The 20011-nt window shown below is 49.4% G+C and overlaps 2 protein-coding genes across 2 annotated transcripts; one reads left to right on the forward strand and one right to left on the reverse strand.

Annotated features, from left to right (window-relative positions):
* Positions 1 to 5318: 5318 nt before the first annotated feature.
* VFPPC_12574 (proteasome-activating nucleotidase) lies at positions 5319 to 6998 on the reverse strand (the record flags this gene model as incomplete). The annotated part of the gene is made up of 1 exon (XM_018290396.1): positions 5319 to 6998. One exon carries the CDS (start codon positions 6996 to 6998, stop codon positions 5319 to 5321), a length of 1680 nt encoding a protein of 559 aa, XP_018135623.1.
* A 7667-nt stretch (positions 6999 to 14665) lies between these two features.
* VFPPC_18546 (BED zinc finger domain-containing protein) lies at positions 14666 to 16818 on the forward strand (the record flags this gene model as incomplete). Its single annotated transcript, XM_022430139.1, has 5 exons — positions 14666 to 14962; positions 15003 to 15132; positions 15174 to 15532; positions 15660 to 16136; positions 16192 to 16818. The coding sequence occupies 5 exons, from the start codon at positions 14666 to 14668 to the stop codon at positions 16816 to 16818; spliced, it is 1890 nt and encodes a 629-aa protein (XP_022284965.1).
* Positions 16819 to 20011: the final 3193 nt, after the last annotated feature.

Raw genomic sequence — 20011 nt, forward strand, 5'->3', positions numbered from 1 at the left:
CCAGTCGGGCTTATGTACCCAGGCCTGCTCGAACCATCCCCATCTGTATGCCGGGTGGAGTGCGAGGGCGGTATAATATATCGGTGTTGTGTCGAGAATAGTGTAATACTTGTCTAATTTCTCCCAGGCCATATTTATGCTGATCCTGAACTGTTCGGGGTCAGGAAAATCTTTTGCCATCGCCTTATATTTTTCGAGCTTGCCAAGCAGGAATTCAAACCCATTGATCACATCCCAAACGTTCCCATATGAACCAGTATAACCCCTCTTGCGTTTCCTGATTAAACCGTCGCCTTCTAGAGTCTTGACTGCATCTTCATAGTATCCAAGGATCGTCGCGAAGTGTTGAAGTACAGACCAATCGTTGGCCGTAAGTTGGTTCTCGTCTCTAAGGATTCGAGGCCGGACAGCCGACTTTTTCAACTGGCCAGTTCTTTTTGATGTATTCTCCTCCTCCCATTGGATTCGGAACTTCGCGACTAGCAGTTCGAAGTACCTTCGAAGTCTCAAGGCGCGGCGGATCATATAGAGCTGGGAAAGCCAGCGCGTATCGTTATCTAGCACTACCGAGACGGGGCTTTTTGACCGTATTTTCGGATCGTCCGACATGGATATGTCGTACTCTTGAAGTTCTTTCAACAGGTATGTCAGTCTGTCCGATCGATCAACATCCACGACGAAATTATGGAGCTTCCCAACCGGCCCTTTCTGTCGCCAAAGTTCGTATTCGGCTTCAGACAGCGCTTCTGCACCAGAAAGTTGTTCTTCGAACGCGTCTGTATCCTTCCCGAACAGTAGTGCCTTCGCAGACAGATTGACTATATGGCCGAAGCAGCGGCCTCGCCTTCGAGCGCCATTGAAGCCGAGCTTTTTGCCAATAGCCTCAAGTGCTGTGTCGTTGTTCTCGGCATTGTCAAGGGTAAAATACCCAATATTCTCCTCGATGCCAAAAGCCTCGATGGTATAAAGGACTTCTGTTGCAATGTTGTTCCCCGAATGTCTGCGGACTTCGGGGACCCCCAGAGCGACCTTGTGGGGCTTGCTATTCTCGTCCCTGAAGAAGCACACGATACCGTATAACGAGTGTCGATTCCGCGCCCTCCATCCGTCAAAGCTGACGTGTATTAAGCCGGGGCTCTTTCGCAGGGCTTCAATGACGCGCGCCTTGTGCTTTTTAAATTCGGAGTTGATGAGCGCGCGAACTGTGGTATCAGAGATGTTGGCGTTCGTGATCTTGACTGCAGGGTTAAGGTATTCGAAGATATCCCGGAGTCTCTCATGTTCAACAACACTAAAGGGCTGATTCGTGTCGACTATCCACTCGATCAGGAGACGTTGAAAGTGATTTCGATTAAATCCGCGTATCATAGAGTTGGCAATCGCCTGTTCTCGAGGTCTTAAAGGGTCGAGCTTCCATATATCCACAATCGATCTTGGCCTCTTGCTCCCTGGCTTCTCCTCGGCTTTCTTTTGCAAGCCGGACTTTGTCTTGTTATCTGGTGCAGATATTCCGTGATCCTTGTATAAGTGATTCAGCGCATTCTGAAGGCCAATAGCAACGAAATTCTTAGGTCTGGGGTCGTTCTTCTGAATACACGGCTTGCAGACCCATCTGCGCTCGTCGTCATGTTGTATGTCGTATCCATATTCCCAAGCCCATGAGTAGTTGTCTTTGCTTCTTTCTGACCATACCCAACCCGGAAAATGTCCCCAAAGACGCGTATCGTACTTATCAGGAGTGGGCAATGTCGTCGGCGGCGGGGAGAACGGCGTCAATGAGCTCTCGGCAGAAGAAGCAGGCGTGGAAGGCACTGGGAGTTCGAAGTCAATTGGGACATCATCGATAGAAATTGGGGACGATTCTAGGAATTCCGAAGCGCTCATGGTCATAGTAAACATAAAGACATAATGTGAAAGTGTCACGGACTAACTCGTTGCCGTGCACCTGGGTTGATGGCAATGCTGATAACGCCACCAAATGAGGGTCTCACAACCAGCCCCTGAGCATTGACTGCCCAGTTAACCACCATAGTAGAGAGTCCACCCCTCGAGAACGTCTGCTCTCTCTTTTTTGTTAGCTGAATGAGCCGCGTGTCCCCTTACGGAACTTACTGGGGCCGACCGGCGACCCCTTACAGAAAAGAAGCGATGATACTTGTTGTAGATGGCCAGAAATAGGTGTTATGTGATGATCAAGCAGGTGCTAGCTAGCAGGAAGATATTTCAATAAACTAGGCATCAGCCATCGTTCCGCTACACGGCATTCAAAACATGGCAATACGGTTCCAAGATGGGTAAAAAGATGCCGAAGTCAATCAACCAAGGATCAACAGACGCACGACGCAGTAGCGGAGGCTCTACCTTAAGGCACTTTGGTTAGAATACAAATTACGGATGTAGAATAGGGGGAGGAAGCTGACTTGTCGTCTCGCCCGCAGCCGAACCTACCCTGAAGCTAAGTTCGAGATCAAATGTGCAGCCCTTTAACCATCAACAGTTACACTGAAATCAACTAAATCCACGTACACGAGAGGCCCAAATTTAGTTTAATTGATTAGTCAGGATTGTCCTGATTTAGTTGATTTAGTTGAGTGTAATACACTAAGTTGATCAACCAGTGTAAGTCGTGTAGTTGATTGGGTCTCTGGCTCTGGCCCATCGTGGACATCCGCCAGTGGTTGGCCTTAATTGGACTACCCGCTTCCTACGGCGTCACAACTACGGCAAGAGACTTCAAAAGAAGCTTCACTCTGACCGTCAGGCATCGGAAGACCTCAGCCGAGTTGCCGAGTACTTCCAGAAACTCTCACATGTCTACCAGGAAGAGGGAATACTACCAGAGGATATCTGGAATATGGATGAAACCGGATTCCGTATTGGCGTTGGTAAGGACCAGCTGATCGTTACCAAGCGGAAGAGAGCCCACTACTTTGGAATCCCTGAAAATAGGGAGTCTGCTACTGCAATCGAGGCTATTTCGGCGGGTGGGGAGTATATTCCTGCTTTCTTGATCGTGGCGGGCCAAGTCCATATGGCTCAATGGTATGCTCAACCTGAATTGAACCCAGATACAGCCATCAGGCCGACTCCGAGCGGGTATACAAATGATCAAGTGGGTCTGGAATGGCTTGAACACTTCGACAAGCATACAGCGAAGAAAAGAGTAGGCAAAAAGCGTCTACTCATCCTTGATGGCCATGGTTCACACCATACGAAGGAATTCATCGCGTACTGCGATGCCCACGATATCGTGCCCTTTGGCTTGCCTCCAAATCTCACCCATTTGCTACAGCCCCTGGACGTGGTGGTCTTCCAGCCTTTGAAGCACTACCACGCAAAGGCGCTTGACGTCATGGTTCGAGATGGGCTTGTCAACATCACCAAGATCGAGTTCCTCAGCTGCATTGAAGAGGTCCGCAGGCAGGCATTCAAGGAAAGCACGATTCTGACTTCGTTCAAGAAGACTGGAATTTGGCCATTCAACCCACAGTCAGTTCTCAAGATTCTGGAAGAACGGCAGGCAAAGAAGACACCGTCGCCTCCTTCAAGCACGGGAGGACTTCATTCATCACCGTTTTCCACGCCGTTGACACTTAGACAGATGAATAAGGTGGCAGACAAGCTAGAGGATTTCCTTGAAGAAGACCAGCACCTGGACCCGGAGTTTGCACACGATATTGGTCGGTTTATCAGAGGGTCCCTGATAAGCGCTACGGAGCTGTTACAGACGAAGAGGGATCTAGGGAGGACGCAATATGCGCAGCGCGTCCAAAAACAACGCAGGGCGATGAAGAATTCGCCGCTTCAGTCAGGAGGGGTACTAACAGTGGCCGGGGCCGGGCATATGGTGCGGCAGAGAGAAGAAGACGCAGTTGCTAAGGCGAGGAGGATGGTGCAAGCTGCGGATGAGAAGGCAATTAAGGTGGTCAAACGGGTGATATTCGAAGCGGCCAAAGTTGCACGTAAATGGAGGATGTCCGGGAAGCTAAAACCAGCTGTAGTGTACGAGTCTGGGCTATTTCCTAGAGCGTTAAAGAGATTCTAACATTCACAGTCCAAAAAAGTGGCCGCTGTGGTGGTGTGGCCGTTGTGGTGGTGAGCACCATCTTTAGATGGTGCGAGTCCCACGAGTGCCAATAAAGTGGGGCGTGGCACGAGTACTGGTTCCGCCGCCAAAGACGGCGGTGGAAGCAACAACAGCTCTCTGATCCATAATCTGCGTCTTATATTCATCTTGACATTGATATTTTACGTTCCTGTGTAATCGCAACAATGATAAATGGCGGAATGACCTGACCTTGAGAATTAATGCCTTGGACTACTGAAACCCGTCCCCTATTGCCTGGCTGGGCTAAAGTTACTATGCCACGTCTTTCGGAGCTTATAACTACCATATTTGTTATTATCATGCCCATCACAACGCAGTCTCATCAAAGGTATGAAAATCCTCATCAAGTACGCCATATTTCGCGACTGTGTTGCGTACAGGCTCCAACCAGTCCCCAATTAGCTTTGGATCTTTGCATAAGGTCCTCTGATAGTCATATCTGCGCGTAAAGCGTGTAGTGAGCTCTTGGTGGCGCTTTACAAGGTCTTTGAAGCCCATCGTGGTCCCACGGGAGGCGCGATGCGTTCCGCAAGCAAGCGATTCGCCATATCTTGCACACCAGTCAGCCGGGGAGGAAATGATCGTGAGTCTAAGTCAATGATGTATTCCACGATTGTGGATTCCGCCAGTTTGGTAAGTTCCTGGCAGGGAGCCATAGCATCCCGTCTTGATGGCGTACTCTTGCGTCGTCGCTTGAGCGTACTTCGAGAGACACACTATAGACCTTTGCAGCGGCCCTGATGCTTAGTTTTGGATCTTGCTCTAAAGTTTCAACAGCTAACAGTAATCGGCTTTTGTTTGATGTGGAATCCATTTTTTTTAGGTGGATATTTGACATGTAGGGAGATGGGTAGGTGTTTCGGCGGAAAGTGGCCCACTCACCGTGCTGGCCCAAACTATGCACCTACGTTGTAGAATATTTAAAAGTTAGCAATTAGGTGGAAAAGGCGGCCGGTTGGGGCCCCGACGTTACACCATCGCTCACAGGCACAACAGCAGGTATAGAATCCTGACACTTCTCGGTCTAAAGCTAGCGTGTTTGTACCAAAATAAAATTAGTCTGTCTCATACTAAGTTGTTCCGGTTCATATGATGTCGCTTGCAGCCTCGCATTACTGTCCGTAAGGGCGAAGCGTTTCATATATATCGGGTCGGACTACGTCTGCAGGTATAATAATGCAGACCAGTGACCATTTAATTTATTTGGTTTTCAGTCCTCTTCTACAGAGTTGTCCATCTGGTCCCAAAGCACCTTTGCCTCCTTTCTGACTATCCTCAGAAGCATATTATTCTTCAGGTGGTCAGGAGTCTGCACCGTTGGCATGACTCTTTTAGCTTTCGCTGGAGTCTCCTCGCCCTTCTTGTCTTCTTCCGCACTCTTCTCCGCCCTGGTATCGTTCTTTCCTGTGGCCATATCTTCGTCTTTGGTGACATCTACACCTGGCGTATCAGCGTCGTCAGCGCCGTTGTCGGCATCGGTACCCTTGGCATCAGGGGTGTTGGCATCAGTGTTATCGACGCTGGCATCATTGGCAGCGATGCCGTTAGCACTCGAGTTATCGGCATCAGCGTTGTGGGTATCAGCGCCGTTGACATCAATGTTGTTCACATCAGTGTTGTTGCCATGGGTGATTTGACCATGGCTGAGAGTCAGCAGCGAGGAGATAAAGAGTTCCTTGAGATATGCAAAGCTGAAACCGTCGGTCAGCTTCGCAATAACATCGCAGAGCTCGTCTGGAAAGTCGACAGTCCCCTTATCGGCAAACCTGTTAGCCCACTGTCGACAATAGGCAACCCTCTCCGGCTCCTCGGGGAGCTTGAAATGGAACTTCCGATCAAAACGGCTAGGCCGCTTGGTGATGGCGTCATCCAGCTTCCCAAGATGGTTTGTCGACCCGATCATTAAAATGCCGTCGTTGGTTTCGATACCGTCTACCTCATTAAGGAAGTAACTACGTGTCTCATTTTCGACCAAACTGTCGAGATCCTCAAATATGAGTACACAAGGTGCCATGGCGCGTGCTTGTGAGAACACGTCCTTCATGGCCCATTTTGGCCCGCTGCACTCGTTGTCAAATGACTTCACAACAAGAGCGGGAATAGGCGGGTCGAGAGTCGAAAGAGAGTTGATGAGAGCCTTGATACTGAGAGTTTTACCGTTGCCTGGGACGCCATGTAGGATAATGCCTCGCTTCCAGGGTACTTCCATTGATGCGTACGATTCTCGAGACTTGAAGAAGGAGAGTACGTCTTTCAGCAGGCTGTCTTTCACCGCAGGCTCTTGAATCAAATCATCCCATGAGACGCCTTGCACACTTCGGAACATGGAAGAAGATTTTTCCCACGTCGAATTGTCGAAGACGTAGATCTGTTCATGCAAGGCCTTGGTCCAAGCTCCTGCAGCTAGGATTAAGGCGTCGGTATGCTTATGGAACCCATTTTGAACCTCGTCTCCAGTTGGTGCCAATACATATAGCTGCTTGACGAGGGTATTGTAGAGGTCGAAATAGCCAATTTCGTAAACCATAAGCTCGTGTTCATTCCAGGAGTATCTCCAACAGCCAAAACGGATCTCATCCTGAAGTGTACCGGGACTGACGTCGAGAAGCAAGCAGCCAGGCAACGAACAGTCGGGAATTGAGCAGGTACTTGTGCCACTAGACTTGTAATTGCGTGTAGCATCGTAGCCCGCAACAAGATCCAGCGTTTTGGTGGCATGGCCCGCCTCAGCATAGCCGATTAAGTCACAAGTTCCAGGCTCGGTGCGGGTGATGTGGTAGCCAGGATGAGTGTCACATAGTAGTTGAAGGGCTACCAGTTCACTGTCCATACGAGGTTGACAGACGTGTCGCTTCCAGAGCTCGAACGCATGTTCGTTGACCTTGGCCATGTTGGACCAGGGCAGTAAAGAAAGCGGCAAGTAATACTAATGCGGATATGGAGACAAACCGTCAAGTAGCCTTCCTTGATAGAGGGGTCCAAAAGAACTCCAGTTCCAGAGGACGTCGGTGAAGCCAGGACTTTATTTGTAGTCTATCGTAAGGGCCTGCGCAAATTTCACATAACAAATTTGCTGGGCGGCAGGGCTGCCGACGTACCCGACTGATCAGCAAAGCACAGCCCGCATGTTGGTACTGCTGCCTAAATGAAGCCGGGTCTTTCTTATCGAAAGAGCGAAGTCAGCAAAGCAGGGCAGCTTAGCGCATCGGAATCTGGCCGACGGCTCGGGACCCCGGCGCGGCAAACTGACTTGTTTGGATATCAACATCCAGGGTCTGGACTAGCATCAGTGTAGTAACTAAAATACAAACGATACATGTATTGGCAATATGGACTCCATGAGGTTCTTGGCTTCGCGCGAGAGGTTGCAGAGGCCGTGCCAGGTCGCGAGGATTGACATTCAGAGGCTTGGCTCTCGTCAAGGTCAGGTAAATGGTCACTAGAAGGCTCCAAAACGTCGTCTGATGTTATTGAACTTTTCGTTTTGACGTTTGCACGAAAATCAGGCGTTGTGATGCATTGATTGTTCCCGGGCGTTCGCCAGAAGCGTGCCTGGAAATCAACAAATCAATAGCATTGAAGAAAGAAGAACTGGAAATCTGGCTAGCTTGGCATAGACTCAACATTCAGGGGTTCATAGCGACACCTTCATGTAGTGGCATTATTTGGCATCGCATAAACCATACGTAGAACGACAGCCCTATCCAATAACAACACTTGGTCTTCTTCGCTGCCGTCGACACAACTCTCCCCATGTAAAAGTTCTTACTTCCCGGCAGCTGTTAGCAGCACAAGTAGTGGAGGTTGAGATTTTAGGCCACCCGACCATGCATCTGGAGCTGTGGCTTCATCGGGGTCTTAACTGCAACAGACGAAGGCCTTAGGAGAGTTTGACTTCACCTGAGATGCTGGTCTCAGACAAGAGGTGCTCCGGTGGAGGACTTTGGGGGAAGGGGGGAGAGCGGCGGGGTTTTGGGGTTTTGGGGTAGCAGGCCAAATTTGTTCAGTTCAGAATTCAAGAAGAAACTCGGGAGCCAGATGGCTGTCGGTGACACAGTTTGTAAAATCTGTCCCGCACATCCTGACAACTATTAAACGACGCTCTCGCTAGACACAATATTGTTTTAATATCTCTTCTGTCACACACAGAAAGTGAACAAGATTTCGTGTCGATCGCATCCATCAAAGTAAGGACAGTCATTTCCGTCAGATCAGATTACAAAACCTCGGAAAACAAACAGAACTTCCGCTCTTCTGTTCCCAGCGGCTGTCAAGAGCATGTACAGGTATTTTGTGCCAGTATTACTGGGCGAAAATGCAACCGTAATTACGAAGTTCGGGCTACAAAAGTGAGTGATTTGAGTCTTGAACGTTGAGCATTTCGATAGAGTTCTATTGTAATAATGTCCGCACGGTTGTAAGCACTCCGTTTGAAATTCTGGATGACAGAGTATGTCATCGAAACTAGTTGCCACTTCCAGTAGAGAGGCGTTCGCTCTCTCTGGAGGTCATTCCGGAAGTGCAAGCAGGACAGCGCTCAGTTTTTGAGTCCCACTTCTGCAACAATGCGAACAGTGTCCTTTGTTGAGGCACACAATGGATTATCAAAAACCGCTAGCTAGGTGTCATATTGACCAGTGGATTGGTCCTTGTATTGGTTATCTATAGGGGAAGCTAGCCGCCTTTTATCCTGATAGCTTTGAACTGCCGATAGATGTGTTGCTAGCTTCCTAGATCCCATGCATTGTCGCTATCACCATACTTCAATGGCGGTGGTGGTTGTTCAGGGGTGACGAAGTTCTGGGAGAGCAAATCTATTGAAAGGCATTTGTCCTTCTTTTGAAAGATGAGAGTCCGGCTCTCCGAGTGATCATGCTCGTATCCACCAACCTCTAGCTCGATTACAGCGGTACCAAGGTCCGGTATGAGTAAAAAGTCTTAAGAAGAGATACCGCCGTTTTTGCGAGTCGAACGCGCTGTAGAACAGTTTCGGATGCGCGATTTTCCGGAAATATTTACACGTGCGTGACAAGTGAGAAAGGGCAGTCAGTCGCCCTCCTTCACCCCTGAAGTAGATGCCGTCCTGATAATCGTCTTGCACATCTTGCAGATCCGTTATCGATAACATGTCGCGGTTCGTTGCGCCTGCAATGCACTTCGTGCTGTCAGCGTATTGTCCCAAGGCACCTTGAATAAGACAGTCTTTGGGGGTCAGTACGGTGGGCGATAGGGAGCACTGTTGCAAAACCCCCCGGTTGTTTCGTTTTAGGTTTAGGGTCTTACGTCCCTAGTCATCTGGGTACTTCGGGTCGCCATCAAACATGTACCGCGGACTAGCAGCGGGCTCGCGCGGCCTGCTGCCAGTCTAATCGATCAATTGAGGTTACTCGGTACGTCAACTGTAAAATGGCGAACCATTTGCCGCTAGACAGATGATTTTCAGCGCCATATCGCGAATTCGTTTCTCAACAATTCTCAATTGATCTTTCTATATAAAGTCAATACAAGAATTTCGGTTGCTATAGTCGCGATTTGAATGCACAATAGTGAAGGACGAGCTGGCGACAACGTTCATCTCGCGATGAGGATCACGATGGGCGGACGGAGAATCACCGCACCAACCCCGCTTCTGATCAGCAGCGGACAAGCGCAGCAACCTCCTGTTTTAAACCGGTCTAGCGACATCATCCACCGTAAAGGAAGGACGATGTTGTTTTGTTCTCCTTAATTAAAAAGCTCGGTCTGAAACAGGATTCCTCTCCTCGTCTCCTTCAACTTGCTCTCATCTCTCGTCAAGCCAAATGGATCCCTCAAAGATCCCCTCCGGGCATATCTATTGCATCCAAGACGGAAAGAAGCACTATGACCTCTTCACCACCACATATATAAGCGCCAACTATTGTGGCCGTTGCGGCTTAGCCAACCCCTTTCGGACCCAGCAACGAGCCAGGTCTAAAACTCCAGCACTTCCTGGCCCATATGATGAGGTGGTAGAAGTCGAGGACTCTCCGCCACGGCCAGTCAGCCCAGCAAGTCTGCTGCTGCGTGACGGACCAAAACCAGTGTCATCGATGAGCATCAGACGCGCCGCTCAACTCCTCCCCAACAAGATTTTCTCAGCTGATACGGTGAACACGCGGGCAGTTATAGCTCCCTCTCAGTCGTCAAGCAATCCCCATTTTATGTCTGTCGCATCCGCGGCCAGCCGAGCTATTCAAAGTTCTAAAGGAAGCACCAGAAAACCTATGAGGCAGCGAACTGGCTATCAATGGGTCCATATAAGTCTCCTGCTAGTGAGTTTGGAGACAAGATACTTCAATGGGCTTGCAGTCGAGATCCCAGAGACCGTGTTGCCTCTGAAGGACACCGTGATCAAGTTTTCCTCGGCAGATTTACTGACGTGGCCTTCGTTCACCGCAATTTTGTTCGACCATCTCCGTCCGCTCCCGCCTGCGATCGATCTCACTAACAGAGATCTCTGGAGCTTATCGTACGCTTCTAGTTTCTCTGGCAAGAAGATCGTTACCGTCTCCAATACCGATAAGTACGCTACGCCGTCAAGCATGCTCGCATCCGGGCACTTTGGAAACAACCAGGCAGGGCAATTGAAGGTATTGGTGGTTCTGACATCCACGTTTGTTGTTGATAAACAGGAGCCAGTCACACCGCTGAGGCCAGATGAATATTCGACGCCGGTCAAAGAAGAAAAGAAACGGAAGATCAAGCAAGAGGATACGAGCCCTGCCACCGGACACAAGAAGCGCGTCAAAAAGGAAAGACAGATGACGGAAGAGGATGGCGCTAGGAACATGGATCAGGCCAAGCAAGAGATACCCGTCTAGTTGAAGCAAGAAGAACCTGTTCCGACCCCCTCCAGCCAGAGCCCAACAGACGATGAGCGTGAAGATGTTTTTGACGAAATCGTTGTCCGTGAAGATGTGGTAGACCTCAGCGAAGTGGAAGATCCTCTTCATGATGTAGTGTTTCGCAGCATCCCTGGCGATAAGGGGCGTGAAGGCATGGTAGACGACGAAAATGAAGTGGACGAAGAAGACGGTGAAGAAGTTTTGGGCCCGGAGTTTGTAAGAGACCAAATCACCCCATTACACAGTCTAGTGCTGACAAGAATAACAGGTAAGCCGAGAGTCCGTTGCTCAAAACTTTGGGAGCGATCAAGCCCCACCCTCTACCACCGATATTGCAGGAGTACTTCCACCAGCACATTCCACACGCTTCAAAGGGACTAAGATTCCTGTAACATTTGCTGTCCGACATAACAGGAAGGATTGACTACTCGGGTTCCTCATCAGAAATCTCGCCATCCTCGTCATCACTGATTCCTTCTATGTCGTTCCCTTCTTCATCCTCATATCCTAGTTCAACAAGTGGCTGTTCTGTTGGTTCCGTATCACCAAGCTCATAGTGGAAGGCCTGATTTGCTTGCTCGTATAATGCTTCCTATATGTAATCAGATTCGCCAACTCGCACGGAAACGGTGAGGCTCACATATTCAGCGATGCCACCTGTTGGCGCCTTGCGATATGCCAATAGAGGCTGCCGGCCACTCTCGATGTGTTGAATGATCCTGTCTCGAAGGCCTAGGTAGAAACGCTTGAACGGCCGCAATTTGTCAGGCTCATGGTGAGTTCCAAGGGCAACGTGGTTGTAGCCCATTTCGACAAGGACTTGGCGGCACCAATCTTTTGTCTCTGGCTCTAAGCAAGTATTAACATCGATGTCAGCCAATGGCCGCTCTAATTCAGCCAGAACTGAGTGGTCAATGGGGATACCCCAGTTGCACGCCTTGTCGGGATCTGGGTAATGGTAGTTCATCCAGGGCTGGCCGTGAACCACGTGGGGACGATTCTTCTGAAGGCGGATTCGATGAAGATTCCACGCCTCCACAAAGTCGAACAGTTCTTGGCGTAATATATCTTCATATACTGCGTAGATGGCAATCTGATCCTCCAACATATCGCCATCGAAGTCACCGTCTCTGGCGAGCTCCCCAAAGTAGTCAACCCACTGCCGGGAGGAGATGTGCAGCATACTCTCCCACCATTTCTCTATTTTCACGTTCTTGGTGCTTGGTGCAGCCTTGTAAGAATCCTTTAGGCGCTTTCCTTGCTGAAGGACCCGCCCATTCCACTCCACTCGTCCATCTGCCGCCAAAGCAAAGTTCCAATGGGCCGCTGCGACCAGTGGCGTTTCGCTGCCTCTATCTGCCTGCAGATACCATGGCCGAATTCCGTAGGCGCCACAGGCGGCCAAATATTGTTTTAAAACGCTCAAGGCGGTCGTTGCGGAGTGGCCGGCATAGAACTAGATAATGTTGCGGGAGTAAGCATCGATCGCGGCATAGATCTCGAAACCATACGCTTTGAGTTTGTCATGGCCGTCAATACACCACTGGTAATTCGGTCCCGGCACAAGAAACTGCCCCTTCTTTCTGCGGAACATTCTTTTCCGCATCTCGATCTCATTCGGGAACATAATTTTGTACATCGCAAAGAGAGGGTCTCTAGGCACCCAGAGCTGCTTTTGCTGACGAAGATAAGGCTGAAGGAGACTTTTTCCATATCCGGAAATAGCATTAGAACGTCGTGTCATTTCGATAATGACCTGCTCTGTCTTTTCCAGCAGCGCAAGGCGCTCTTCATCGCTCTTGATTCTGCGTACCCAGCGGCGGTCCGGGTGCAGCCTGATGCGCTTCAGACCTCGTTTCGTGATCGGCCAACCCTGCTTCTGTAAAACGCTCAGTGTTTGTTTCTCGGTAAGCCCAACGCGAAATATCAGGTCGCGGGTGGTCTCGATCAGTTCTGGGGTTTCTTTGGTGCGGGTTTGCTGACGCGGGAGATCCCAGCTTGCGATTCGGCGAGAAATTGTGCTGAGATTGGCAGTGACATGATGGTGTCTTCGAAGCTTGTGCTTGATCCTGCTCCGCGAGACCCCGTTGAGGTAAAGATGGGTGACGTATTCACGGTGTTGATCGATCGCATTGGGTGGGCGCGCCATCACTCGGGAACGCACAAGCTCTTTTGATGCCGGTAGGAAAAGGGGGACTGATGATGGCCGTCTCATTACAAAAATGCTCACCGCACTACCCCGCTTCGGTGATGCAACTGATCCGCTACGGATCAGTTCCAAGGCTATTTGCGGAACTTCGCCCGGACCAGAAACAGAATCCACGCTGTTCATCACCCGAATATTTAGTAGAACCTAGATCCTTTCCAATCTAGTTTCCACCTTCCCTTTCGTACCATCATAGCCGTCAAAAGACTAGTTATCAACAACAGAGTTATGCCCACAACAGATTCCGTCGACGTAAGCGAAGCAGCAACCGCTAGTACGACAGAGGGAGGCTCTCGCTGCAGGAACATCACAATCAAAAGGAAAAGATTATCCCAACCCGACGTCCGCGAATCCCCATCCAAAATCACCGTACGATCCAGGAGGCCCTCGTGCGAAGCGACGACTGCTAATTTTCCCTCCAAAACAGAAGAAACAGACGAAGAAGGCCCCTCCCCGTGGCGCAGTTCGTGACTTCCCATGCCGCCCCTGCGTCACCCGCGCCACCAAAGCGCCTGGCCATGAATGTGCCTCTCAGGATAGTACGGAGTACGCTTGGTTGAATCAGGTCACACCTGCTACGCTGACATGTATGGGATAGATAATGGTGCTGCATGCTGGGACTGCGCAAAGAACGGCCACACATGCAAGCCGGTAAAGCAATCTCTGCGCTGCCGAGTATTGAGTTACTAACCAGGCTCTCTAGGTTCCACCTGGAGCTCGTGCTGCTGTACGAGCTTTTTGGGACCTGAACCGACGGCTCAGCGGCGCAGATGACGATCCGGATGACGCCTGGCGCGTTGTTGCACAGCGCGCAGCACAACAGTTACGAGCCTGGGGTAATGGTGCGGCTTCTCTCGCCACTTCAGCACAAGTTCCTGCTTTGGCTTCGTTTGCCGAGGTAGCAGAGAAGGGCCTCGAAGAGAGAAAGGTTATAGCGCTTGAGACCATCGCTGAGGCCCTTGCTGAGGCTGTGAAGCTTTGGATTGTGTGTATGATGAGGCCATCAGGTGTAATTCAACTACTGACACAACCAGTGTGTCCAATAGTATTTGCGATATGGCAATACATATTACCATATATTGATATTACCATATGATATGATATGGTGACCGTATGATATCCCATAATCTCATATGGTGGCCGTATGATATTAGCATCCGGGATATGACCATATATTGCCGTATTGATACTAGAACATAGTGATTTCCATGACTCAACGAGCACAACAGAGGTCAAATATCTGCGTCTTTAAGGCACTATAGGTTAGCCCGAAGACTTTTTTCAGCTTGCGCTTTAAGGTTCCTTCCCAAGCAGCCCATACAGGGAACCTGTGGCAAGCGAGATTGGCTCGATTCTCAGGGGCTCATTCAAACTCCCCTCCCCTTTTCATATTTCTGCATCCGTCCGTATTAGCTTAGTCTATTGTCATTATGCTCACTAAGACCATTACAATGTATCAACATAATGTCGTCGCAGCCTTCTGATATGCTTTCGCGGCTTGGGAGCGAGCCATTAGACAATCTTGATTCACCATGTCATGATCCTACACTGTCCTCTCCTTCCATAACCACCTCGGCGGCTACAAAAAGGCGCTACTCGAAAGTGTGGCACTATACACCTGTTGGCCGCAATGAGGTTACTCTTAATGCGAAGGGGAAGTCAATATGGCGCTGCAAGTACTGCGCAAAGGAGTATCTCGAGTCTGGTGGAACAACTGTTATTTCAACCCATCTAAAGGACCGGCATAATATCGATATATCTTCTACCCAAGAAACCCGAACTGCATTGATGCAAGCCACAATTTGTCGACGCCTTCGAAAAGGCCCATCAAACCACCGATTATAAACGCCGCTGTCTATCCACGATTGCAACTCACGATGTAGACCCTGCCGTCCTCGAACAACTATACGACAGTGGATCACGACCTGCAGTGTGTCTTTTCGTATGGCAAAGCAAGCAGAATTCAGGGCCTTACTTTGCTTCCTGAATCCAGCGATCGACAACTGGCTGCCAAACTCTCCTTCAACCATACGCAGTTGTACTTTGCGGACATATGAGACCCAGAAACTTCGAGTCAAACGCGAGACCCAGTTAGCTCTCTCGAAAGTACACTTCACAGTTGATCTCTGGACTTCGCCTAATGCCCTTGCGATTCTTGGCATTGTTGCACACTATACATCCGAATCCGGCCAGTTAGAATACTCCGTTCTGGCTTTGAGAGAACTCGACGGCAAGCACTCGGGCCCAAATATGGCAGACTGTGTTATGGAAATTATCAACGACTATGGAATTGCCTCCAAAGTGGGCTATTTCATGATGGACAATGCAGACAACAACGGTACAATGATGAAGGCTCTTTCTACTCGTACGTACGTCATATAGCCAGCTCACGCATTGTACAGCGGGGGTTTACAGACCACAATGCATTCACAGCCCGTGACCCATGCTAAGTGGCCCGTGAATAGTACCTTTCGACCAGTATCAGATTGTCTACAATGCGGAACACCACCGCCTGCGCTGCAACGGCCATATCATAAACCTAGCCGCTCAGTCCTTTCTCTTTCAGACCAACGATGAATCTCTTGCAGATGAGAATAATACGAGCGCCTTGACAACGCCCACGGAACTCGAGATGGAGCAATGGCGACGCAAGGGGCCTCTTGGGAAACTACATAATATCGTGGCATATATCCAGCGGAGCCCACAACGCTTGGCCAATTTCAGAGAGCTCAGTGGCGGCCGCAACCTCGTACGGGACAACTCTACTCGCTGGAACTCTTGGTATGCGATGATCCGTACTGCAACGAAGCTTAAGACTGCGATCAACCTCTTTTGCCACCAGTATCAAGAGAACAGCGACGACCTGTTGTCGGAAAAGGACTGGCAAGAATTGCAAAAGCTCCAGGACTTCCTGTTGTTCTTCTATGATGCCACAACAGGGACAGAAGGTCGCAATGCAACCATTGACAGAGTATTGCCGACAATGGACTTCCTCCTTGAGCAGTTTTGAGACTGCAAAGGAAAAATATGCGGATGACCCGTTCATGAGTCCTTGTTGCAACTCCGGCTGGGCCAAGCTGGATAAGTATTACAGCTTGACGGACAGATCGCCGGTCTATATTGCAGCACTAGTATTATCTCCACAGTGGAAGTGGGACTATATTGACAACAATTGGCCTTCAGACTGGCGGGAGCCTTGTCGGAAACAAATGTTGGATTTCTGGACCAAAGAATATAAATCCACTGCGGTTACAGTCCCTACTCAGACGTCAGAAGCAGGTAATAAGGTCAAGAACTCCTTTCACAAGTGGGCGCAGCAGAGGAAAGGGAGCAGCCTCAGTCAGGACGAGTACACAAAGTATCTTCTTGCTCCAATAGTACCAGAAGTGACGGATCCTCGATCCTGGTGGCTTGAGCCTACTCAGAGGAAGTCTTACCCGGCTCTATCTATTATGGCTTTAGATGTATTGTCCATTCCGGCAATGTCGGCGGAGCCAGAACGCCTGTTTTCGGGTACAAAGATCACTATTACAGACCGTAGGAATCGCATGGGCATTGAAAGTATTGAGGCGACGGAATGCCTCAAATCATGGCTTGGCAAAGGCAGCAGGGTGGCCTTTGCCGACAGTGATGGATAGAAACATAGACGTTTCAGATACAGTTTCATATGATATGAAACTGTGCTCTGTATCGTTTCACTGAAACGCCTTGCCGTTTCAGTTTCAGAGTTTCAGTAAGTTTCAGCATATAGTATAAATATCGCCATAACTCCCAATGTAAATGTCACTATTCAATTCTCTGGTTTAATATCTCCATATCTGGCTTTGAAATGCCACCACACTTGTTTAAAGCGCTCTTTTTATGCTGAACTTAACTCAGACTCGGAACTTTTGAAATGTCAGCCCCACTTTGTAAATCCGACGATGCGAAACCTGACCTCGACAAACCGCGCAAGAAGGGCATCACGGATGAGTTTTGTCACGCCGATTGTCATTCAAGTTCAGTAACTAGATAATTGGTCAAGATATCCAGTTTACAGCGTTTTCATACGTTGCTTCTCGGCCAGATGAAGGATAAGTATGAAACATATGAAACATATGAAACGAAATCGGAACAGACCTCCGTTTCAGTGATTGAAACTGACACTGAGCTCTGTTTCAGTTTCAATACGTTTCTATCCATCACTGTACAGAGGAAGCTTCACGCTGACCGCCAGGCGTCAGAAGATCTGAGCCGAGTTACGGAGTATTTCCAGAGGCTCTCTGCCGTCTATCAGACAGAAGGGATATTGCCAGAAGATATATGGAATATGGACGAGACTGGATTTCGCATTGGCATTGGGAAGAATGAAATGATCGTCACAAAGCGCAAGAGAGCTCATTATTTTGGCATTCCCGAAAACAGGGAGTCTGCGACTGCGATCGAGGCAATATCTGCTGGCGGGGAATACATACCCGCCTTCTTGATCGTGGCTGGGCAAGTCCATATGGCTCAATGGTATGCACAGCCTGAATTAAACCCAGATACAGCCGTCAGACCGACCCCGAGTGGCTACACAAATGATCAAGTAGGCTTAGAATGGCTTGAACACTTTGACAAGCATACAAGGAAGAAAACAGTGGGAAGAAAGCGCCTTCTCATCCTTGACGGGCACGGTTCACATCATACCAGGGAGTTTATTACCTACTGTGACGCCCATAATATCGTGCCCTTCGGCTTGCCTCCAAATCTGACGCATCTCCTGCAGCCACTGGATGTGGTGGTCTTCCAGCCATTGAAACACTACCACGCGAAGGCACTCGATCTGCTGGTTCGAGACGTCCTCGTCAACATCACCAAGGTTGAGTTTCTGAGCTGTATTGAAGAGGTTCGCGTGCGGACATTCAAGAAGAGCACCATCCTCTCTTCATTTCAGAAGACGGGGATCTGGCCATTCAACCCACAGCTAGTTCTTCAGATTCTTGAAGAGCGCCAGGCAAAGAAGACACCCTCGCCACCTTCAAGCTCAGGAGGCATGCGTTCATCACCATTTTCCACGCCGTTGACGCTCAGGCAGATGAACAAGGTGGCTGACAAGTTAGAGGACGTCCTCCAAGAAGACCGGGATCTGGACCCAGAGTTTGCACACGATATTAGTCGGTTTATCAGGGGGTCGCTAGTCAGTGCAACCGAGCTCCTGCAGACTAAGAGGGATCTGGGGAGGACTCATTATGCGCAGCGTATCCAAAAACAACGGCGAGCTATGAAAAACTCACCACTCCAATCGGGGGGAGTGTTGACAGTGGCTCAAGCTCGGCACTCGGTGCAGCGTAAGGAAGAAGACTTGGTGGCTAAGGCCAGGAAGGTGGTAGAGGCCCAGGACCAGAAAGCATTTAATATGGTTAAACGGACAATATTTGAAGCAGCAAAGGTAGCACGTAAATGGAGGATGTCTGGAAGGTTGAAACCAGCGGTAGTATACGAGAGTGGTTTCCTTCCTAGGACGCTGAAGCGATTTTAAAGTTGAGCAGACGAAAAAGTGTCCGTTGTGGTGATCTGTCCGTTTTGGTGGTGAGCACATCTTTAGATGGTGCGAGTCCTGCGAGTGCCAATAAAGTGGGGAGTGGCACGAGTAGGAAGAACGGCAAACTAAAGATCCTCACGAGGAAAGAGTTAACCGCTATTCGTAAAACTGGCCAGAAACTATACGACGCGAAACACAAGGCTAATAACGACGCGGCACGCCCTACAACATCCCAAGACCAGAATACGTCGGATACCCGAAGCTCTTCGCTGAGCGACCCCGAAACAGCAATGGACACCAACCCCACCGAAACCACAAACAGCGAAGACGCTGACGATTCAACTCAACACCACAGTAAAATGATATGATAATAGACTTGTTAAAAGCGATTTCACGAATTTCCTTTCGACTTCTCCGGCCGTAATCCGTCGAGCTTCGGGAAGTGTCCAAATAACTTAGGTGTCGAAATCGGTGTCCCGATCATCACTCCTTGCGGGTCGACTGTGGCTGTGAAAGTGATACCACCCAGCATCAACCAACTGGTGACATGGACGAAGCGCGGATGCCAGAAGCTTCCTCGGACGATGTCCGCGAAACAAAGAGACTTATATGTTCAATGGCATTTTATTGGATATATGATGTTCACAGCATATTTTAGAACAGACGACGTTGGGAGCAGCGCCTTGGCAGGACGCGGCAGTGCTTACTGTGGGTGAGTATTTATGTCTGCTGAAGAGCTGGGCTGTTTCTACATTTGTAAATCTTGCATCCTTAACTGCCATAATTTTGAAAATTTGTTATCACTACATTCACAGGCATTGTAGTATTAAACCATCACTTGAAAATACTCCACCACACCTAACCACAACACATCATGGGTGTAGCGAAAGCAGCCATCAAAATCATCGTCATCCCAATCGTCGTCGTCTTCGTACTCATCGCCCTTGCGGTGTTTTTGTGCATTTGTCTCCGCCGCAGGAGAAAGAACAAGAAAAGAGAGGTTGAAAGCCAGCAATTCCCCCCTGCTGCTCCGCCAGTGGGCTATCCTCCAGCTCAACCGATGCCTTACCCGCCGAATCAGGGAGACCGCCCTCATGGATAGTGTTAATGTACGTTTGGTATAAGGAGAGGGTCAGTGGTGCGTGAGTAGCTGCTACGGAATTAGAGCTCTGGTCGGGCCAGTGATTTGGAACAGTTCGGAAGTTTTGATTTGAATCACCTAGGTTCTTGAGTGCTTTTGGAAAAGTTGTTGAAAGCCTTTCGTTTGAATAGTTACCAATTGTACGAAGTTTGACGCGTTTCTGTTCGGCTCGTCATGATTTGCTAAG

The sequence above is a fragment of the Pochonia chlamydosporia genome, assembly GCF_001653235.2.
Source record: "Pochonia chlamydosporia 170 chromosome Unknown PCv3seq00015, whole genome shotgun sequence".
Taxonomy (NCBI): Eukaryota; Fungi; Ascomycota; class Sordariomycetes; order Hypocreales; family Clavicipitaceae; genus Pochonia; species Pochonia chlamydosporia.